General features: G+C 56.1%; 3 protein-coding genes across 3 annotated transcripts; 1 reads left to right on the top strand and 2 right to left on the bottom strand.

Annotated features, from left to right (window-relative positions):
• Positions 1 to 739: 739 nt before the first annotated feature.
• On the top strand, positions 740 to 11,544 carry AAAS (aladin WD repeat nucleoporin). Its single transcript, XM_055337145.1, has 16 exons — positions 740 to 994; positions 1,995 to 2,122; positions 4,129 to 4,184; positions 4,480 to 4,571; positions 4,764 to 4,810; positions 5,041 to 5,139; positions 5,453 to 5,596; positions 9,508 to 9,628; positions 9,874 to 9,998; positions 10,149 to 10,209; positions 10,301 to 10,391; positions 10,544 to 10,637; positions 10,709 to 10,776; positions 10,926 to 11,007; positions 11,088 to 11,172; positions 11,290 to 11,544. Exons 1-16 carry the CDS (start codon positions 872 to 874, stop codon positions 11,512 to 11,514), a joined length of 1,641 nt encoding a protein of 546 aa, XP_055193120.1. The 5' UTR covers positions 740 to 871; the 3' UTR covers positions 11,515 to 11,544.
• Positions 11,545 to 11,805: 261 nt separating this feature from the next.
• MYG1 (MYG1 exonuclease) lies at positions 11,806 to 16,941 on the bottom strand. Its single transcript, XM_055337146.1, has 7 exons — positions 16,669 to 16,941; positions 16,468 to 16,580; positions 14,400 to 14,559; positions 12,700 to 12,852; positions 12,443 to 12,565; positions 12,181 to 12,362; positions 11,806 to 12,029 (listed from the first exon to the last, which is right to left on the bottom strand). Exons 1-7 carry the CDS (start codon positions 16,897 to 16,899, stop codon positions 11,828 to 11,830), a joined length of 1,164 nt encoding a protein of 387 aa, XP_055193121.1. The 5' UTR covers positions 16,900 to 16,941; the 3' UTR covers positions 11,806 to 11,827.
• A 170-nt stretch (positions 16,942 to 17,111) lies between these two features.
• Positions 17,112 to 20,709, bottom strand: PFDN5 (prefoldin subunit 5). Its single transcript, XM_055337151.1, has 6 exons — positions 20,555 to 20,709; positions 20,225 to 20,327; positions 19,938 to 19,969; positions 18,875 to 18,949; positions 18,653 to 18,758; positions 17,112 to 17,312 (listed from the first exon to the last, which is right to left on the bottom strand). Exons 1-6 carry the CDS (start codon positions 20,624 to 20,626, stop codon positions 17,236 to 17,238), a joined length of 465 nt encoding a protein of 154 aa, XP_055193126.1. The 5' UTR covers positions 20,627 to 20,709; the 3' UTR covers positions 17,112 to 17,235.
• Between the last annotated feature and the right edge of the window lie 511 nt (positions 20,710 to 21,220).

The raw sequence follows: 21,220 nt of genomic DNA, 5'->3' as shown, positions 1-21,220 counted from the left end.
ACGCCCTGGGCCCAAGGCAGGAGCTAAACCACCGAGTCACCCAGGTGCCCCTCTTTTTCTTTTTTTTAAGATTTATTTTTTACGTGACGTCTGCACACAACATGGGGCCACAACTCAGCACTCTGAGATCGAGTCGAGGCTCCAACGACTCAGCCAGCCACGCACCCAATCTCACTTTTACTCTTACACCGGAGCGCCTGGCTTTGGTATTTTTAGGTACAAAGCCCCAGCGCCTCTCCCTCCTCGAGGTGCTAGAACAGTACCTCGGGCTGGCTGTAAGGCTCACGCACACACTCTGCGGTAACACTCAGGGAATGTCACCGTTTTGCAGCTCACTCGCCCTTGCCCTTCCCGTTAACCCCGGGCCCGAGGCTTTGGAGGCGCGTCCCCGTCCCTCCAGGGCCTCCCGTGACGTCACTCCTCCCGGGGGCTCGCTCGGTCATTTCCTCCGGACGATGCACAGTCCTGCGAGGGTTTAATCAGACGCTTCCCTGAACGTGGCTTGTTTGCGGCTTTCCGAACGCTGAGGCGGAGCCGGGAGCTGCGCTGCGGCTTTCGGATCTGGGGGGAAGGCCGGCTCGGCTCACCGAGGGCCCCGACACCGCCGCTCCCGCCCTTCCCCAGCGCGAGCCCCGCCCCGCCCCGCCGCGCTCCCTCCGGCCGCCAGGCGGCGCGCGAGGGCGCCCTGGGTGGGGCGGCCGTCCGGGACTGCGCACGCGCACGCGTTCCGCTTCCGCTCACTTCCGGTGTTTGGCCGCGCCGTTTGTCCCAGGCGGCTACCCGTAGGGATCCGAATCGAGCCCGGGAACTAGGACTTAGCGAGGCGGGATCCGGGAGCTCACCGGCTGCGGGCGTCCTCGGGACCGGCAGGATGTGCTCCCTGGGGCTGTTCCCGCCGCCGCCGCCCAGGGGTCAAGTCACCCTCTACGAGCACAATAACGAATTGGCGACAGGCAGTAGCTATGAGAGTCCGCCTCCCGACTTCCGGGGCCAGGTGGCCGGGGCGAGGAGGGAGGGGGTCCGCGCGGGAGGGGGGGGTGGGGCGAGGAGGGGGCGGGGCCCGCGGGAGGGGGCGGGGCGAGGAGGGCGGGGTCCGCGGGGGAGGGGGGCCGGAGGGGGCCGGGCGGGGAGGGGGCGGGGCGAGGAGGGGCGGGGCCGGGCGGGGAGGGGGCGGAGCGAGAAGGGAGGGGTCCGCGCGGGAGGGGGCGGGGCGAGGAGGGGGCCGGGCGGGGAGGGGCGGGGCCCGCGGGGGAGGGGGCCGGGCGGGGAGGGGGCGGAGCGAGAAGGGAGGGGTCCGCGCGGGAGGGGGGCGGGGCGGCGGAGGAGGGGCGGGGCGAGGAGGGGGCCGGGCGGGGAGGGGCGGGGCCCGCGGGGGAGGGGGCGGGGACCCTAGGGGGCAGGGCCGGGCAGGGAGGGGGCGGAGGGAGGGGGCCCGCGGGGGCGGGGTCCGGGGGGGACGGCCCAGGGTCGCAGGGCTCAGCCTGGCGGACGGGGAGCTGCCCCGGGCAGCTGAGACCCCAGGGGCTGGGATGCAGTGTAGGGCCGGGGTTGCAGGGTGAGGGAGGTTGAGCGGTTGTGGGGCGGGCCTAGAGGGAAGGAGAGGATGGGGGGGCTTCAGGGGAACTGCTGAGCAGTTGGGGACAGTATCTGGGAGAGCTGGGGAGGCCCGGAGCGTTTTTTCCCACGGCGATCCCGCGAAGGAAAAGGGAGAGAAACTGCTATTTATTGAGCGTTTGGTGTGTAAGAGAGCCTGAGTCCGGTGTGCTTCGCCGATGCTCTAAGGGCTGATGATCACAGCAACTCCGTGAACTGGGCTGGTTTTGCAGATGAGAGAGCTAAGCTCCGCTTCCCTTTCCCACAAGGACTGGGTTTGTGGGGATGGGAAACAGGCCTCTTACTCGTAGCCCAGCCGCGGTTTGGGGGTGGCCGGGAGTTCAGCAGCGATCGCAGGAGGAGACTGACTCGTTGTCCCACCTCGCACTCCTGGCCTATAGTGGATCAATCTTCCTGTGCTGAACCTGACTAAGGATCCCCTGAAGGCCCCTGGGAGGCTGGACCACGGCACAAGAACGGCCTTCATCCACCACCGCGAGCAAGTGTGGAAGAGATGCATCAACGTATGGTGAGATGTGGCAAAGGGTCTCCTGGACCCTGGTCTGCAGATCCTGGAGAAGATGGGGTCACCACCCCTCTGCCTCTGGCTGCCACGCCCTCTCTCGTTGGGTGTCCGATGTCATTCACTGTAACAAATTAGTAGTCCTTACGGGGGAACCTGTGGACAGTCGTTCATCTCCTCTCCAGGGACGTGCTTTGGTTTCTGGCATAAGCAAGCCTGCTCCCTGCCCCTTCTTCCGAACCTTAACCTGAAGCTCAGCAAGGTTAGGTATAACGTTGCAGCGGACGATCACATACTTAGGTCATTCAGTTAGCGCGTTTAGGAGTGGACCCCTACCGCCTGGGTTCAGTTTGTGGCCGTGTCACTCTTTAGCTGTGTGATTTTGGGTAAGGTACTTGATTAACTTGGTCCCTCACTTTCCTCATCTGTAAAATGGGGCCCATTTTACAAGGTTGTAGTGAGGATGAAATGAGTTAATAGATATAAAGCACTTAGAGAACAGTGTCTGGCACGTACCTATTAATCCCTTCCAGGATTAGTTATTATCACTGACACGTGTAGGATAAATTCCTACAAAGCCAGTAGGTGGCTTCAAAGGGGATGTTCATTTGTAATTTTTTTTTTTTTAAAGATTTTATTTGTTTATTCATGAGAGACACAGGCAGAGGGAGAAGCAGGCTCCCTGCAGGGAGCCGGACATGGGCCTCGATCCTGGGACTCTGGGGTCAAGCCCTGAGCTGAAGGCAGATGCTCAACCGCTGAGCCCCCCAGGCGTCCCTTCATTTTCCATTTTAAACTTGCTTCTACCTTGTGTTTTTCCTCCCAAGGGATTGCCTTACCACTCATTCAGGAGCGAGGGGTTTGAGTGTAGGCTCCGGAGCCAGCAGACAGGTTGAATCCTGATGCTGCTCCTTCCTACTGAGATCACATTGATGATATTAACCTTTTCATGCTTCTGTTGTCTCATCTGAAAATGCGAGTCTTGGCAAAACCTATTTTGCAGAGTTGTGATAGTGGTTGACTAGATAATGTGTGCGAAGCATCTAGGCCAGCCTTGGAGTACTCTGTGCAGTTTAACTGCTATAATTACTACCTAGGTGTTTCCCTTGATATTATTCTTACTAATGTCTAATTGGCCATCAAATTCTGTTCGTTCTACTTCAGCCTCTCAAATCTATCTGCTTTTGTCCAACCCTGTGGGTTCAGAGCACTTTGGTCTTTTTTCCAGACTTCTGAAGTAGCCTCTTCACCCATCTCCTTCTCTCCGTTTTTGTGCTCCTCTAATTTTAGTCATACTGATCTTTTTCTTTTTTTTTAAGATTTTATTTATTTATTCATGAGAAATACAGGGAGAGAGGCAGAGACACAGGCAGAGGGAGAAGCAGGGTCCATGCGGGGAGAGATCTGATGCAGGACTCGGCCCAGGACCCCAGGATCATGCCCTGAGCCAAAGGCAGATGCTCAACCCCTGAGCCACCTAGGCCTCCCCCAAAGACTATATATGTGTGTGTGTGTGTGTGTGTGTGTATGTGTGTGTATATATATTTTTTAAGGATTTTGTTTATTCATGAGACACACACACAGGCATAGACACAGGCAGAGGGAGGAGCAGGCTCCTTGCAGGGAGCCCGATGTGGGACTCGATCCTGGGACCCCAGGATCATGCGTTGGGCTGAAGGTGGCACTAACCCGCTGAGCCACCCGGGCTGCCCGCTCTTATTTTTAAAATTTTTTTAAAATTTTTTATTTATTTATGATAGTCACAGAGAGAGAGAGAGAGAGAGAGGCAGAGACACAGGCAGAGGGAGAAGCAGGCTCCATGCACCGGGAGCCCGACGTGGGATTCGATCCCGGGTCTCCAGGATCGCGCCCTGGGCCAAAGGCAGGCGCCAAACCGCTGCGCCACCCAGGGATCCCCCGCTCTTATTTTTAATACGTTATTGAATGAGTATAACTTATAGAGGGAGATGGAAGGGATCAGAGTAATCTGACTCACGGTTTCCTCTCATCAGGCGTGATATGGGCCTTTTTGGGGTGCTGAATGAAATTGCGAACTCGGAGGAGGAGGGTGAGTACTTCCTCTCTAGCTTTCTCTAGTTTTGTGGTTGGTATCTCCCCTTCATATTCTTCCTAACTCATCCCAGTGCCTCCTGGCCTAGGCCCTTTCCCTGTAGCCGTGTTTTTCTTGCTCCAGTTGTCTATGCTGCTGCCATCTTTTCTCCTCTCTGCCTACTTCCCATACCCCAGAGCCCGTGTCCCAGAGTATGGGGAATGCTCGTCCTTTCCCTGCTCGTTCCTTATCCAAGGGTGCTGGTGACAGCCTTGTGAATGGTTTAATCAGAGCTGCTTCCTCACCCCCACAGTGTTCGAGTGGGTGAAGACGGCGTCCAGCTGGGCCCTGGCACTCTGTCGATGGGCCTCCTCCCTCCACGGGTCCCTGTTCCCCCATCTGTCCGTAAGTTTGGCTTCCTCCCCTGGCCCTCTGTGGCTGCCTCTCCTCCACTCCCACCCTCTTCCACTTCCCGCCCCTGAAGGTCAGGGTGGAGTGGGAAGACTGTAGAGGGTGGACGGGGTCCAGCTCCCCTGTGGAACGTTGAGGGGCTAAGCTTTCGTCCCAGGGCGTCCTCTATCCGCTTTGTTCTTACAGCTCAGGAGCGAAGATCTGATTGCTGAATTTGCCCAAGTCACAAACTGGTAAGTGTGCAAGCTCTGAGGCTTGTGTGGGACGGGAGTCCTTGGAGCTTCCCTGGAGAAGGAAGTCAAGGCAGAGAGCCCTCCCCACCCCTTTCCTGACTGTTACCCACATTCTCACTTCCGAAGAAAGAAATAAAAAGTGAAAACCAGTAATGGCCTCGTGTGAAAGGGAATCTGAGCCTCTGGGCTGGGGGATGGGTTCAGACTCCTCGTGCTCACTCCTGCCGCAGGTCCAGCTGCTGCTTGCGGGTCTTTGCCTGGCACCCCCACACCAACAAGTTTGCAGTGGCTCTGCTAGATGACTCAATCCGTGTGTACAACGCCAACAGGTATGTGCTCACCTGCTGGGCGGGCTCTGACTCTCGGGTCTCCGTAAGTCAGTCTTCCTTCACCAGCCTTGGTTCCAGGACTTCTTGGAGGTTCCTGGGCCTGGCCCACAGCGCCCCTTCTAGAACCAGGCTCGGGTTCTCTACGACTGCCTTGGGGTATCCTATTTCCAGATCTAACCTTTATCCTATCTCACAAGCCCACCGGGCCCTGGGTGGTCAGCCTTCTTCTCTTGGCCTTCCCCCTTCAAGGGAGCTCCTGTCCCCTGAGCTGTAGTGTCGCTGCCTTGACCCAGGCCCTTCACCTTCATCACAGCACTATAGTCCCCTCCCTGAAGCACCGGTTGCAGCGGAACGTGGCCGCTCTGGCCTGGAAGCCCCTCAGTGCCTCTGTCTTGGCTGTGGCCTGCCAGACCTGCATTCTCATCTGGACCCTGGACCCCACCTCCTTGTCTACCCGGTGAGTCCCAGCAGCATCTGTCTTACCTTGAGGGTTGAGGCTTGCGGCCGTGTTAGCGGAGGTGGGTGGCCAAGTCTGGAAGTTCTTTATCTTCCCAGGGCTGTGGGAGAAGCCACGTAAGGTCATTGTTGAGCTGCTGGGAATGCTGTAACGTAGAGAAACAGATAGAACTAGGAGCTTCTGGAATTGTGGGGACTGTGTATATGTGGATCATAGAGGAGAAAGACTGTTTTTTCCAGAGAACTGTCAGATGTAAAGGCAGTGGGGAAGGGAATTAATAAAGACATAAGTCAATGGGCAGCCCTGGTGGCGCAGCGGTTTGGCGCCGCCTGCAGCCTGGGGTGTGATCCTGGAGACCCGGGATCGAGTCCCACGTCGGGCTCCCTGCATGGAGCCTGCTTCTCCCTCTGCCTGGGTCTCTGGCTCTCTCTCTCTCTGTGTGTCTATGAATAAATAAATAAAATCTTAAAAAAAAAAGAGACCTAAGTCAAAATCAAGGAAAACGGAAAAATAATTCCTACAAGAACTAAGTAAAAATAAAATCAGAAACTGGTCCTTTGGGGACATCTGGGTGGCTCAGTGGTTTAGCATCTGCCTCCGGCCCAGGGTGTGACCCGGGGGTCCTGGGATCAAGTCCCCGCGTCGGGCTCCCTGCGTGGAGCCTGCTTCTCCCTCTGCCTGTGTCTCTGCCTCTCTTTGTGTCTCTCAGGAATAAATACGTAAAACCTTAAAAAAAAAAAACTATTAAATTATGGATAAAGAAGAAAACCTTTTGGCTAGCCTTGTTGGGGTAAAAGAGAAAAAGCACAATTTTTCAGAATGGGAAAGAAAAAATAACTGCAGATATGGAAGAAAATAGAACAATTAGAGAATATCAGACACAAGTTTAGACCTACAAATCGAAAATTGAAAGGAAATATTTGATTCTTTATCAAAATCTGTAACTAAATGGATTGTATAAGAAAATGGATGATCTCTACTACTAAAAAAAAAAAAAAAAAAGCCATGCTGAGATGACTTTATGAGAGTTCTCTCTTCAAAGAAAAGATAATCTCCATGTTGCTCGTTTTTAAAGTAGGCTCCGTGCCCAGGGCGTATGGGGGTTGACTTCATGGCCCTGAGGTTCCAGTCACATGCTCTATGGACTGAGCCAGTCAGGCTCCCCTCCATGTTATTTGAATTAGACCAGACCACAGACAAATTTGGAAATGTTCAGAAATCAGGCTCTTGATTTTTTCCCTTTTAATAAAATTTGGCAAAATTTTAGATTTTTAGGATAGCTGCAAAGATAGTACAGAGTTTCGTATACCTGTCACCCAGTTCGACTACTGTTAACATGTTACCTTGTGACATTTGTCAAAACTAAGAAACTGCTGTTTGTACGTTATTAACTGAACTCAGACTTCAGATTTCACCAGTTTTTCCATTGATGTCCTCTTTCTGTTCCAGAATCCATCCTGATTTATTTTTATAAAGCTCAACCCTAAAACCCAAACCTGATAATTAGTATAAGACAATATTTGAGCATAGATTTATAAATCCTAAAGAAAATACTAGTAAGTAGAGTCCAGAAGTGTGTGTATATTATTTTTTATTTTTTATTTTTATTTCTTTTATTTATTTTTTAAAATTTATTTATGATAGAGAGAGAGAGGCAGAGACACAGGCAGAGGGAGAAGCAGGCTCCATGCACCGGGAGCCCGACGTGGGATTCGATCCCGGGTGTCCAGGATCGCGCCCTGGGCCAAAGGCAGGCGCCAAACCGCTACACCACCCAGGGATCCCTGTGTATTATTTTTTAAAATTTTTATTTATTCATGAGAGACCCAGAGAGAGAGAGAGAGAGAGAGAGAGAGAGAGAGAGGAGGCAGAGGGATAAGCAGGCTCCATGCAGGGATCTCAACGTGGGACTCAATCCCGGGACTCTAGGATCACACCCTGGGCCAAAGGCAGGCACCAAACCGCTGAGCCACCCAGGGATCCCCCAGAAGTGTATTTTTAAACAATCTTAACCAAGTAGGATTTTTCCAGAAAGTAGACTATTTGTCATTAGGAAATCTATTAACATGATTTATTACTTTAGAAAATTAAAGGAGAAAAATGCTTGTATCCATAAATGCCCTTCTTAAAAAGCAGACTTTCTAGTTGAAAACAAAGTAAAATAGGAACACAAAGAGATGACCTAGGAGTATTTACTGAGAAAAAATAAAAGAGTACTCAGAATCAGCTACCAGGTCAGACAGTGAAATATGAGATACTAAAGGTATCGCTTCCAGTCCTGTCAAGATCAAGACAGAGATACGTTATCACTGTTATTTTTATTTAAGGTTTTAAGTAATCTGTACACGGAGTGTGGGGCTCAAACTCACAACCCCAAGATCGATCACATGCTCTACCTCCTGAACCAGCCAGGTACCCCCCATTATCACTGTTATTAACGTTATTTTTGGAGATTTTAGTGAATGCTGCAAGACAAGAAAAAAGGTTTAAGATTTTATACATTTATTATGAGAGACACAGAGAGAGGCAGAGACGCAGGCAGAGGGAGAAGCAGGCTCCATGCACCGGGAGCCCGACGTAGGATTTGATCCCTGGAAAAAAATATTCTATTTCCAATGTGTAGTTACTGAGCTCCCTGAGAATGAGTGGTGAAATGTATTTAATCCACTAGAGCCCTGGAGAGAGTTGTGGGAGGACATTAAGCAAGGGCTGAGTAAGCGCGAGAGACACTGTCTGCCGGGACAGGAGTGTGTCGTCGTAGAAATGTCAAATTAGGTGGACTCGAAACCAGAATTCTGCTGGGTTTTATTTTTCTGAACTGGACAAAGTGATATGCTGAGTTTTTATTAAAGGATAAATGTGGTGCAGCCCGGGTGGCTCAGCGGTTTAGCGCCGCCTTCAGCCCAGGGTCTGACCCTGGAGACCCGGGATCAAGTCCCAGTCAGGCTCCCGGTGCATGGAGCCTGCTTCTCCCTCTGCCTGTGTCTCTGCCTCTCTCTCTCTCTCGCTCTGTGTCTCTCATGAATAAATAAATAAAATATTTAAAAAAAATGTTTGATAATATCCAGTACTAGCAAGACTAGGAAAGGGGAACTTTTTTTTCTTGGTGAAAAAACTGTATCGTGGTACAAACTTCTCAGAAAATTATTTGTTGGCATATTTAGTCTTTGAAAAGTGCAAGCCTTTTTTACCCCAAATTCTGGACACATAGTGACATGAGTTCGTAAGGATATAGATGAAGGGACTATTTCTTGCAACGTTTTGTGACGTATAGAACGTTACAAACAATTGAAACGTCCGTTTCCGGAGACGGAGGGCATCCGTGTAGGGTGTGTGTTCAGGAGCGAGGCGACGGAGCCACCGGGAGCCACCGGGCAGAGCCGGGTCCCTGGGCCTGGAAGAAGTGGCTGGGAAGCCCCCGGGTTGTAGGTCGCGGCCGGGTCCCTGGCTCTGGGGCGGTCATCACTCGGGTCATAGCTCGGAACGGCGGCTCTGGAGGCACAAGGCTGAGCCCCACGCTGCATCCTTGGGACAAGCAGAAAACCCCGCAGGAGCAGGGGACTGTGACCGGAGCCGGGGAGGCAAGTTTGCGGCCCAGGAGGCGGCGCTGGGAGCCTGACGCGGGGACGCAGGCGCAGGCCAGGCCGCAGGGTCGGGCGGCAGACTCTCCCCTCGGCTCCAGGTGGCCTGGTGGCCCGGGTGGCCCTGGCCGGTGTCGTCCGCAGGCGATGCTGGGCGCTCGCCCTGTGCACTCGCTCCCGCCCGTGGGCCTCGTGGTGGGGACTGGGCGCCTCTTACGCTCTGGTTTGTCCTCCCCTCCGCGACCTCCACTTCCCTCACGGAGACTGGAGGGGCCGCCAGCCTAAGTCGCGGGCGTTCCTGACCCCGTGTCCCCCGTGTCCCCTCGGCAGACCCTCTTCTGGTTGTGCCCAAGTGCTCGCTCACCCGGGGCACGCGCCCGTCACGAGCTTGGCCTGGGCGCCCAGCGGGGGACGGCTGCTGTCCGCGTCGCCCGTGGATGCTGCCATCCTGGTGAGTCGGTCCCCACCCACCCCGTGGCCACGCTTCAGCCCCCTCCGCCCCCTCAGCCCCCGGCGGGAGCGGCCTCCATCTGGGGGCAGGTGTCCCGTGGGGGGGAGAGGCTGCGGCCCGGAGCGGGGCCGTCACACGCCGCTGGCGGCCGCGGAAACCGTCCGTCGTGGCCTGGGCGTCCGTCGGCCCCGAGACAGGACGGGGCGCGGGGGTTTGCGCCCTCACCCCCGGCCCTCCTGCCCCAGGTCTGGGAGGTCGCCACCGAGACCTGTGTGCCCCTTCCCTGGTTTCGGGGAGGCGGGGTCACCAACCTGCTCTGGTCCCCGGATGGCAGCAAAGTCCTGGCCACCACCCCTTCAGCTGTCTTCCGGTGAGTGGGGGGAGGGCGAGGATGACTGGACGGGGAGCCCCCAGCACGCAGAAGCCCCCGTTCTCTCCCTCCGGCCCGGGGACTGGCGGAGGCAGGGACGTCGGCTGGGACCGCAGAGGCCCGAGGTCGTGACGCGCTTCTCCGGCGCAGGGTCTGGGAGGCGCAGATGTGGACTTGCGAGAGGTGGCCGACTCTCTCGGGCCGGTGTCAGGTGAGGGGCCCGGGCGCCCCAGCTGGTCTCCCGCCCCTTCTTCCCGGCCCCCACACGCCAGTGACCCCGGTGCTCCGCTCCCCGCCCCCAGACTGGCTGCTGGAGCCCGGATGGGAACCGGCTGCTGTTCACCGTGCTGGGGGAACCACTCATCTACTCCCTGGCATTCCCAGAGCGCGGCGGTGAGTCAGGAACCCTCTGGAATAGGCTACTCCGAAGGGTAAAGGGAAGTCAAGTCGGCTGCGAGACCTGAGAGTCGTCGGGGCTTGTGGCGGAGTGGGGGGGGGGAGAGACGCCCGGTTCCTGTACCCCAGAGCCGCTGCGCTTCTTGCAGGGGAAGGACAGGGGCGCGTTGGAGGCGCGAAGTCAGCCACCATCGTGGCCGACCTGTCGGAGACCACCGTGCAGACACCGGACGGAGAGGAAAGGTGAGCTCGGCACCGGGAGGGGCAGGACGGTGGGAGGGAGCGTGCTGAGCCCTCCCAACTCTGCCTCACAGGCTTGGGGGAGAGGCGCACTCCATGGTCTGGGACCCCAGTGGGGAGCGGCTGGCCGTGCTCATGAAAGGTGAGTTGGGAGGGGCTTTGCCCAGGCCACAGCCCTCGCCCCGTGCGTGGAGGGTGTGTCGTGGAGGGTGCCGGCGCCCGGGTGCAGTTCGCTGCCCTGCCTGGGGTTCCGCTGCCGGGGTACCTCGCTATCGCATCCATTTCCCGTAGGAAATCCACGGGTCCAGGACGGTAAACCAGTCATCCTCCTTTTTCGCACTCGGAACAGCCCTGTGTTTGAGCTGCTTCCTTGGTAAGGGCCGCGCAGGGGGCAGGCCGCAGGGTGCGGGCTCCCTCCCAGCCTCCCCCCAACCCGCTCACCTCCTCCCCCAGTGGCATCATCCAGGGGGAACCCGGGGCCCAGGCGCAGCTCATCACGTTCCATCCTTCCTTCAACAAGGGGGCTCTGCTCAGCGTGGTGAGTTGACAGGCTGCTGGGCTTCTGGGGGAGGCGGAGCCGAGGACAAAGGCTGCCCCCCCCCCGCGTGGCCGCCTTTGGGCCCGGGCTCTGATGGGTCTTTCTTGTCCCCTGCAGTGCTGGTCCACAGGCCGAATTGCCCACATCCCTCTGTACTTTGTTAACGCCCAGTTCCCCCGCTTTAGCCCAGTGCTTGGCCGGACCCAGGAGCCCCCAGCTGGGGGCGGAGGTTCTACTCACGACCTGCCCCTCTTCACGGAGACATCCGCAACCTCTGCCCCGTGGGACCCTCTCCCGGGGCCATCGCTTGGCCTGTCCCACTCCCCTCACTCCCACTTATAATAATAATAAAAGTCCCTTCATTGTTTTCCACTCTGTTACAAGACTTTTTTTCAGGGAGTTGGACTGGGATCTAGTGAAGAAAAAAAGTGTATTTTGGGTTAAGATGGCTTTGTTGCTTTTTATGATTTTGGGCAAGTTATTTAACCCTACGAACTGGGTGGTTTTCAGATGATTTGGAAAGCAAAACACAAAACACCTACCACAGGCTTTGGCATATAATAGATATTTCACTGTTCCCAAGTTTTGGCAATTCCCCAAATGGTACAAGGCAATAATGGGGCAAGGACTTGATCAGTATGACACAGATGACATTTTATTGGGCTAAGGGGGGATTTGTGGGAGGCTGAGGTGCTGGGCGCTGGGCCAAGGTGGCACGGGCCATGCTCAGGGCACCTTCTCGGGTGCGGTGGCCACCAATGAAGCCGCTGGTGTGGACAAAGACGCAGCCAGGAATCCCACTGACCTGGTCCAGGGCCTCGTCCCGAAGACCCCGCCATGGCTCTGGCAGGGGCAGCCTACAAGTGAGAAGAGGAAGCTGGTGGGAGCAAGTGGAGGCCCTGGGGGTGGGGGGCGGGGGCAGGGAGTATGGCAGGGGCCAAGGCTTGAGGCCCCCTCAGATAAGGTGGGACAGGCCTGAGGCCTGCAGGTGGTCCTCTAGGACCTTACCGGCTCTGGAACGAATGGGGCTCCTTGGGCACACACTGTACCCGCCACTGTCCGGCCTGATCAGTGTAGATAACAAAGGCGACAGTCACCGGGGGAGACAGCCCAGATTCCAGGTGGTAGAGGTGCTCCTTCCAGGGGCATCCACCTTTTGCCAGTTCCACGATCTCTCCACTTGGGTCCACCTGGAAGGGATGCATGGCTGGAAGGTCAGCCTGCCAGGGTCACTAAGCCACGAACCCCAGGGCCTGCCCCAGGCCTGTACCTGGAATCGCTGGGCCAGGGCCTCCTGCACCAAGGCCCGGGCGGGCAGCCAGCTGTGCTGATAGAAGTCTACTCTCTGCAGAAACTCCTCTCGAACTAGGTCCATGGCGCGTTGGAACCCGGCCTGGGAATCGGGATCAGAACCATGGTGCTGGCCCCAACTTCTGGCGTGGCTAGGACTGGAGGAGGCGACCACTCATTTCCTCCCCTGAAGTACTCGCGTGCCTCGTGGTCTCTGCCCCCCGGGGCTCCCCTTACCTCGGTGTCTTGGTTGGGCTGGTTCCAGGTGGGGTTAAGTCTTGCGACCCGGGCACTCAGAGTGGTCGTCAGCACGTATCTAGGCTCTCCCTCTTCCCACTGGGAGATCCCATTGTCCACCGCATCCACCTCCTCCACGAAGTTCTCGTACATCTAAGGCAGCAGCAGGAGAAAATGCTCCAGGGCACCTACCATTTGCATCAAGTTTTATAGATTTCAAAGGATGGGCGCACCCACCAGTCTGCAACAACCCTGTGAGGGTCTCTCAACGTTCACCGGATGAAGAAAGGGGGAACTGGGGAGGTCAGCGGCTTTCGATCAGATCTAATCATGCTGGGCTGGAGTTCAGATGGCCTGACTTCTAGTCCAGCACCCCCCCCACAACGGCGCAAAGCCTAAGTCAAGGCCAGCACGTGTGAGGAGGGGGCTGCTGACTTCGGAGCTAGGAAGGTCTCAAGTTCCAGGAGAGGCTCTGGGAGTGGATCCCCGTGGCCAGGACACGGTAAAGCTCCAGGTGGGCTGAGCAGGCTATTCAGTGACCTGGTAAATGAGGTCCACGAGAGTCCAGCCGAACTCGAGTCAGGTGGGAGAGGGAGTGCTGGCCGAGACCTAGGAGCCGGGATGCGGTCCCAGGGCAGCCTGTGATATGCCACATGCTGGGAGCCGGGGCTGCATCTCCCAAGGCCACAGAAATAGCAGGATAGTGCCTCAAGAGTCTGGGGGCAGAAAGGACACGGCACATCAGTGTTTCAGTGCTTGAAGCAGAACGGCCCTGCGTGTAGGCCTGTAACGGCAGCACGGCTGCGGTATGCGGGAAAGCGCTCCTCAGGAGAGCGGAGAAAGACTGCTTCCTGCCCAGCATCTCTTGGTCTGGACCCCAACCTGATGCTCAGTTAGAACTTGGGGTAATCTCCCCCTGCTTAGAAGCCCCTCAGCAGAAGGGAAAATTGACTGAGGCGGTCTAAAAACCATAATATTCCCCAAACTCTCACCCTATAGTTCACATTTCTTCACCTCTTTGGATAGTACGAATGCTGTGTCACAGGAGGCAGAGGACAGGTGAGCTACGACAGAACGGAACTCAACGGCCTCTGCAAAAGCCAGCACTGACGGAATCTGAAGCTTCACCTGTGAACTTCACAAGAGTGGGGGCAAGTCGACGTCCTTAGAATCACGGATCTGACCTGCATGCCGGGGCCACTAGCCCTATTCCCTTTCCTGTAGCAGAAGCGTGTGGAGCTGCTTGCAAAGGAGATGCTGGGGGAACCTGACGATACTTTTTTTTTTTTACTGCCCCCCCCCCCCGGCCACCCCTCCTGACGATACTTTCATAATCAAATCCTTCCCAGCTCAACTTCTGATGCAGGGGTCCAAGATCTGCCCCCCTCACCTTCAGGGAGCCAGAACCTCAAGCCAGGTGCTTCCCAAAACCAGCTGCCTCCTCTATTACCAAGCTGTTGAACAATCATTTTTTATGATGGCCGATCAAGAAAAGGACCGCGAAACACTGCTTTATGGTTTTCAAAGCCCTTCCCTAAACTACCTCACCTTCTCAGAGGTGAAAAGGCAAGCCTGACTGAGGGAGACGGTGCTGGGCCAGCTCTGGGCCAGGAGTCCTGACCTGAGGCCCAGTCCTGCTGAGTGCCACTCCCAGCTACTGGAGATGCTTTCACGGGTCATCTCTGTCCTTGGGTCCCCACCTTGTCATAGATGGTGCCCACCATGCTGTCCTCTTCGCTGGTGCCCAGCAACTGGGCCAGCAGCTTGTGCCCGAAGTGCAAATAGACGAGTCCCGCACTGCTCAGCTTGGTCTGCCACCGCTTCCCAGGAGACAGGGAGCTCATGGTCTCTGTGAAAGATCTGAGGAGCATGGGGAGACAGGGCTGAGGCAGAGCTGTCCCAGTGAACCCACAACTGTGTGTGTGTGTGTGCATAGGCACGGGGGGGGGGGGCTGGAGAACGCTCAGGAGTCGGGAGGAGAGCACCTGGCTGTGGGGGCTTCAGCTTTTCCATGGGGATCAACACGGACCTCAGCTTGGAGTCTGCTCATGCTTTCATTTGACAATGGTGAATTCACTGCTCTCTACATGCCAGGCTTTGTGTTTTACACATCAGGGATAGAGCAAACCCTGAGACCATGTCCCTGCCTTCAAGTTCACCTACTACCGGCAGACCGGCATGCACGCCACCAAGCTAATGCTCTCGGTAGGTTATAAACAAGGCAATGGGGGTGGGGCGAGAAGAGCGACTTCAGGTCATTCCTAAAAAATGAATTAGGTGTTCGCTGGCCAGACAAAAGGCGAAGGAGAAAAGGCATCGCAGGCAGAGGGACCAACATGTATGATGGCCGAGGCAGGTCTCTAAATGGAACTGCAAGAGAGGCAGCTTGGGTGTGACGAGTGGCAAAAAAAAAAAAAAAAAAAAAAAAGCTAGAAGGGTAAGCAAGGGCCAGATCATGGCAGTCCTCGTCCACCATATAGAGAGTCTGGTAGTAGGGAACCTGAGAACTTGAGCGGACAAGCTCAGGGTTGGGCGCTGTGCCAGGCAGCATGCGGAAATGCAGACCACCTGCAGTGCTGGCAGGGGTGAGAAAGGTAGACACACCTGAATTCTACTGATACGACAGTTCTAAATACCCATCCATCAATCACCTAGAGCTTATTTTTTTGTGCTTTTTATTACTGAGTATATAAAAATGTCTATAAAACACTCATAAGGCATAAAAATGAATACAGAATAAACCCTCAGATAAAAATCCAAAAAGCAAAACTAAACTGAGAGAAACAGATGTGCTAAACTACACAGTAAACGGGGGTATGATGAACACAGAATTAAGGACACGGCCTACTTCTGGGGAGGCCAGGGCATGGGACAGGGAAGAAGTGCCTGCGTACAGGTGCGAATATAATGGTAGCCTTCCAGTGCTTAGGCTGGGAGATTGGCCGTTGGGTGTTCATTACATGCTTTATATTCCAAAAGCATTGGGGTGCCTGGTGGCTCAGTCGGTTAAGCGACCAGCCCTGGGCCAGAGGCGGCGCTAAACCTCGGAGCCACCCGGGCTGCCCCCAGTCCTTTGATTTCCAGATGGGAGGGCGTGGGCAGAGTTTTAGGAAGTATAAGCCCTGGGGCAGACGGGTGCTGCTGTGAACCTGCACACAGGAAAGGCTCAAGTTCCTTTGAAAAGGAGGAGGAATGGGCGGCCTGGGTGGCTCAGCGGTTTAGCGCCGCCTTCGGCCCAGGGCGGGACCCCGGGGTCCCGGGATCGAGTCCCGCGTCCGGCTCCCCGCATGGAGCCTGCTTCTCCCTCTGCCTGTGTCTCTGCCTCTCATGAATAAATAGAAAGAAAAAAGAAGGGATCCCTGGGTGATGCAGCGGTTTGGCGCCTGCCTTTGGCCCAGGGCGCGATCCTGGGGACCCGGGATCGAATCCCACGTCGGGCTCCCGGTGCATGGAGCCTGCTTCTCCCTCTGCCTGTGTCTCTGCCTCTCTCTCTCTCTCTCTCTGTGGCTATCATAAATAAAAAAAAAAAAAAAAAAAAGAAAAAAAAGAATACGGAGGAGGAGGTAGGGTGACTCACTGCGGGAGCGCGATGCGCTGGGGGCCGGAGGGAGGGCGGGAGCCCCCCCCCCCCGGAGAGGACGCTCTCCCGTGTCGGGGCACAGGTGAAGCGCTGACCTGACGGGGTGCGGCCCGCGGCGTGGTCTCGGCTCCCTCGGGGCCCTCGGGCCGCCGGGGTCGAGGTCAGAGCGAGGGCGCCGGGGCACTGACCTCTGGTGATGGTCGTACCGGTGCCTCTGAGGGTCGTACTCGCCACCCACGTCTACCACGACGTCACAAGCTGCCAGTTTCTCGGGGTCCCGGGTCCGCACAATCTCCGCATCCTGCGGGGACACAGGAGGTGAGGGGGCGGCCAGGGTCCCGCAGGCGGAGAGCCCGGGGGGGGCGGGGCGGGGCGCGACCCGGTCGTACCCGGTACTCGGGCAGGAGGCGCAGCAGCGCGCACGCCAGCGCCTCGTCGCAGTGGAAGGTGCCGTCGTGCGTCCCGATTCGGGCCGGCGCCATGAGGCCGCCGCGGGGTCGCTTGGGCGGCGGGGCGGGCTCCGCGCGGAGCATCCGGGGTCCGGGCCGTGCGGGGGGCGGCGGCGGCCCCAGCAGCCGCAGCAGCCGCGGGAGGAGAGTGCGCGGGAAGCCGCGGCCCATGCGGCCTCCGGGGCCCGCGGGTCACGACCCGGAAGGGGAGGCGCCCGCGCAGCCGCACTTCCGCCGGAGGCCGTTCCCACGGCAACGGGCCGCCCGCCCGCCCCGCCCCCGCCCCGCCCCGCCTCGAGACGCGCAGTGCCGGGCGGGGTCGCAGCACCTCCGCCCCGCCCCCCGCGCACCTCCTGCCTCCGCGGAAAGCACCGACACCAACATTGGGCCCCGCGGGCACGTTTATTAGCACGAAGCAGCCCCTCCCGTCCTGGGCCCCGGGAAGCCACGCCCACAAAGTCCCAACTCCCGCCGCAGGAGCACTTGGCCGGTTTCTGAACCGAGCTTTCAGGCCTTGGCCGTCGCCTGAGTTGCCCCCAGGGCTGTGAGCTGCTGAATCTTCTGGCTCATCATCTCCATGACAGCTGTGGGGGGGGGGGGGAAGAGGAGTCAGATCTTGGTCTGGAGCTTGAGTGGAGAACCCAGAGTTAGGAACCGTGAGAAAAAGTTAAAACAGTTAATAAAACACTGAGGAGTGCCTGGGGCGTGCAGTCGGTTAAGTGTGGTACCCCTGGTTTGGGCTCAGGTCCTGATCTCACGGTACTGAGAGGAGCCCCCTGCCTGGCTCTGTGCTCAGTGTGGAGTCGGCTTAAGGCTCTACCTTCCCCCTCTCCCCACCATGCTCAGGCACTCTCTCTCAAATACATTTTTTTTTTAAGAATATTTTATTTATGTGACACAGAGAGCTCAGGCATGAGTGGGATGGGGGACCAGCAGAGGGAGAAGAAGACTCCCTGCAGAGCAGGGAGCCCAACACAAGGCTCGATCCCAGAACCCTGGATTCATGACCTGGGCTGAAAGCAGATGTTTAACCAACTGAGCCACCCAGGCACCTGTCAAATAAATAAATCTTTAAAAACACCAAAAACTGGGCAGCCCGAGTGTTCAGTGGTTTAGCACCATCTTCAGTCCACAGTGTGATCCTGGATACCCAGGATTGAATCCCACATCGGGCTCCCTGCATGGAGCCTGCTTCTCCCTCTGCCCGTGTCTCTGCCTCTCTCTCTGTCTCATGAATAAGTAAACAAAATCTTTAAAAACAAAACAAAACAAAAACTACTTTTAACAGTGGATCCACTGTGGGACATACTCACACAAACAAATTTACACTCTACAATGTGTTAGTAAATATGGTAACCAGTGGGACATAAAAATGAACAAATACAGTATTAAAAGAGTCCAAACCATAACCATGGATAAGATGTTCACCTTTAGAACAATGGTTCTCAATCCTGACTGTAACAGAATTACCTGGGGAGTTTTTTAAAAAAACACCGATCCTCTAGAATTCCCACCCCCCCCCCTAGGTTGATTTAATTGGTTTGGATTGGACATGGGCTTCCTTTTTAAACTTCCTGGGTTATTCTAATGTGTAGCCAGCATTGCAATGGCTATTACTTAGTTAATAGGGCTGTATTTCCTTCCTGTCTATTCATTTACACGTATCATCTCCTTCATTCCATCCCCATTAAATAGGAACACCCAAGAACAAAGATATGATTTCCTTCCTATAAATTTCTCAAGCACCCAACTGTGCAATCTACAGATAGTGGGTATGCAATGCAAAGAATCTAGAGATCACATCTAGACACCAAAGGGAAAGACATGGTTTTAATCTAGCAAAAGGGACACCCCCAGTTCACACTGGAATCCATGCCCTTCATCATGGTAGAAAGGGTGAAGAGGTGCCCCAGGCCAACCTTACCCTGTTTCATGGCATGCTTCTCCTGCAGAGCTGGTTGGATTTTCTCCATTTGCTTCGTAAGAAAGTCTATCTTCCTCTTGAAAAAGTCCTTGGCATCCTCCGCTGTCTGCAAAGTCAGAGGTGAATGAAGGGCTCAGAGGAGACCCCATGTTGCACTCTAGGTCTTCCCCTAAACTTCCTTTCCCTGCTCAGAGGGGCATCCATGTGGTTATTTCCACTCACCTTTTCTACATAGTAGCCTGTTCCCACATCGATGAGTACATGTTCCACATCATGTAGCTTCCCAGGGACATACATCTAAGAAGCAAGGATTAAGGGAAAACTAGCCCAGCAGGAGTGTCATGATTGCCCCTCAGCTAACCTGCTTGGCCTTCTTTTCTAAAAAGTTACAAGCCACAAGGACTGAAGAATCTGGAGGCCTCAGAACTATACCTATACATTCCGAATGGGAAGGGACAGAGAAGTCGGTTCCTTATGGAGAAAATGGCATATGCTACAACACTCTCTTGCCCTGATCCCATCTCCCATCCTCCAAGTAGTTCTTACAGTTCCTCCCACTACTTCCTCCAGAAGAACTAGACACAACGATATTTTCCTACGGATGTACAGTAAGAGTGATAAAAAGCTGGCCTCACTTTCCATCAACAGCCCCAATCGTGAAATCACTAGCTAATTCCTAATGGATTAAATGCTCACTATTTAGCCGGCCCCTACTACGCTACTTCTCTATTTCTTTTTTAGCTTGTCTGTTCTCCAACTATAGCTTACAGATGCCCTACTGCCCTACCTTACTCATTCAAGGAAAACACCGAACGGGCAGGGCAGCCACAATCCAGGTTTCTTGTTAACAAGAATTCAGAAATAAGAGCTACAGTTAAGCCAAAACTGAGGACTCATAAATAGAGCCAACCCTCTTTGTTTCTGTACCCTGCAATTCTTCCATCGTTTATGTCTTCTAAGTCATTAGTAGAAGCGTAAGCCCACCTGTTTCGCCTTCGTATTAGAGGACACTCTCAAACAGCAAAGGGAAATAATCGCACCTCGATTCTGCATATGCCTTGGTGCTCGCAAGGCATTAGCTGGAGGCTAACCCCAGGTTAGGAGAGGTACAGTGTATAGTGCATGTTCTCAGAATTATGGGAACGCTCTGCAGTAATAAAAAAAGGAATCCCATCCTTTTTTTTTTTTCTTTTTTTCTTTCTTTCTTTTCCTTTCTCTCCAGGAGAGGGAGGCGAGACAAAAGGCGAGAGCTAGCAGGATATAGCAGTTTCTGTGGAAAGGATACAGAACTCGTCAGTGGGACGAGTAGTTCTTTCCCTGTGAAAGCAATTAAGACAAACATCTGGGGAGGGTGAAGACGTTACAGAGCGCTCCGATGCGGCGGGGGCGGTAAGAGAGAATTAAGAACAGAAACGGGGACAACAGCGGAGGAATGTCCGGCACATTCCAGGCCTGGACAGCCGACCCGAGAGGGCTCCCAGCGGGGCACGGGGCGGAGAAGGCGGCGGTCTCGTCGCGTCTGGGGAGGGGCCGGGACGGGAGGGGCCGGCTCGCCGCGCGCCTACCCCGTACCCTCGTTGTTCTTGTTGAGCACGTGCAGACAGTCCTTGGCTTCCACGTACTTGGTCTGCACCACCTTGAGCTGCGCGATGGACGTGGACAGGAACTCCACTTCCTACGGAGGACGGGAGACGCGGTGAGGTGGGGGCTGGAGAGAGAGAGAAGAGAGAGAGAGAGAGAGAGAGAGAGAGAGAGAGAGAGAGAGAGAGAGGGAGGGAGAGAGGGAGGGAGAGGCGCCGCCGGGGGTCCACGGGGCTGGGACGGGGGGCGGCGTCTCCCCGGGGACGCGAGGGCAGGACGCACGCGGGGCGGCCGCGGGGCGTCTCGGCCGCCCGTCCGCACCTGGTCCAGCTGGTTCTTGAGCATCTCCAGCTGCGGCAGGTTCAGCTCCGTGATGTTAACCGACTGCGCCATGTCGGGAAGGAGGACCGGCGGGGCGGAAGCGGCGCTCTAGCCGCCGCCTGCGCCTCTCTATGGCCGCGCGCCGAGGCCGCGCTGCGCCGCCGTCTCTGTGGCCCCCGCGCGGGAGGAGGGGCCGCGGCCTCTGCGGGCTGGACCTGCCTCGCCGGAGCGCGCGCCGTTCTCGCGGGACCTCCGCGGCCCGGCGCCGTGACGTGGGCCCGACAGGACTCCGGCCCCCGGGAGCTGAGGGAGCTGAGGAGCCGGGGCGCCCGTCGCCCTCCGCGCGGCCCGGCCTGCGTGCTCGCGGCGGTCCCACCTCGGGCTCCCCCTCACTCCCGCGCGCTCTCAAAGAAAACTTTTTTTTTTTTTTTTAAGATTTTATTTATTTATTCATGAGAGAGGCAGAGACACAGGCAGAGGGAGAGGCAGGCTCCACGCGGGGAGCCCGACGCGGGACTCGATCTCGTGACCCGGGGTCACGCCCTGGGCCCAAGGCGGCGCTAAACCGCTGAGCCCCCCGGGCGTCCCCCTCAAAGAAAAAAAATTCTTTTTTCCTCTCAGAAAATCTTAAGAACCCCCCACGCGCGGCGGCAGCCTTGCACAGCA

The sequence above is a fragment of the Nyctereutes procyonoides genome, unplaced genomic scaffold (assembly GCF_905146905.1).
Source record: "Nyctereutes procyonoides isolate TBG_1078 unplaced genomic scaffold, NYPRO_anot_genome, whole genome shotgun sequence".
Lineage (NCBI taxonomy): Eukaryota > Metazoa > Chordata > Mammalia > Carnivora > Canidae > Nyctereutes > Nyctereutes procyonoides.
Note: the sequence above shows the minus strand (reverse complement) of the source record. Positions and strands in the feature narration are given on the sequence as shown.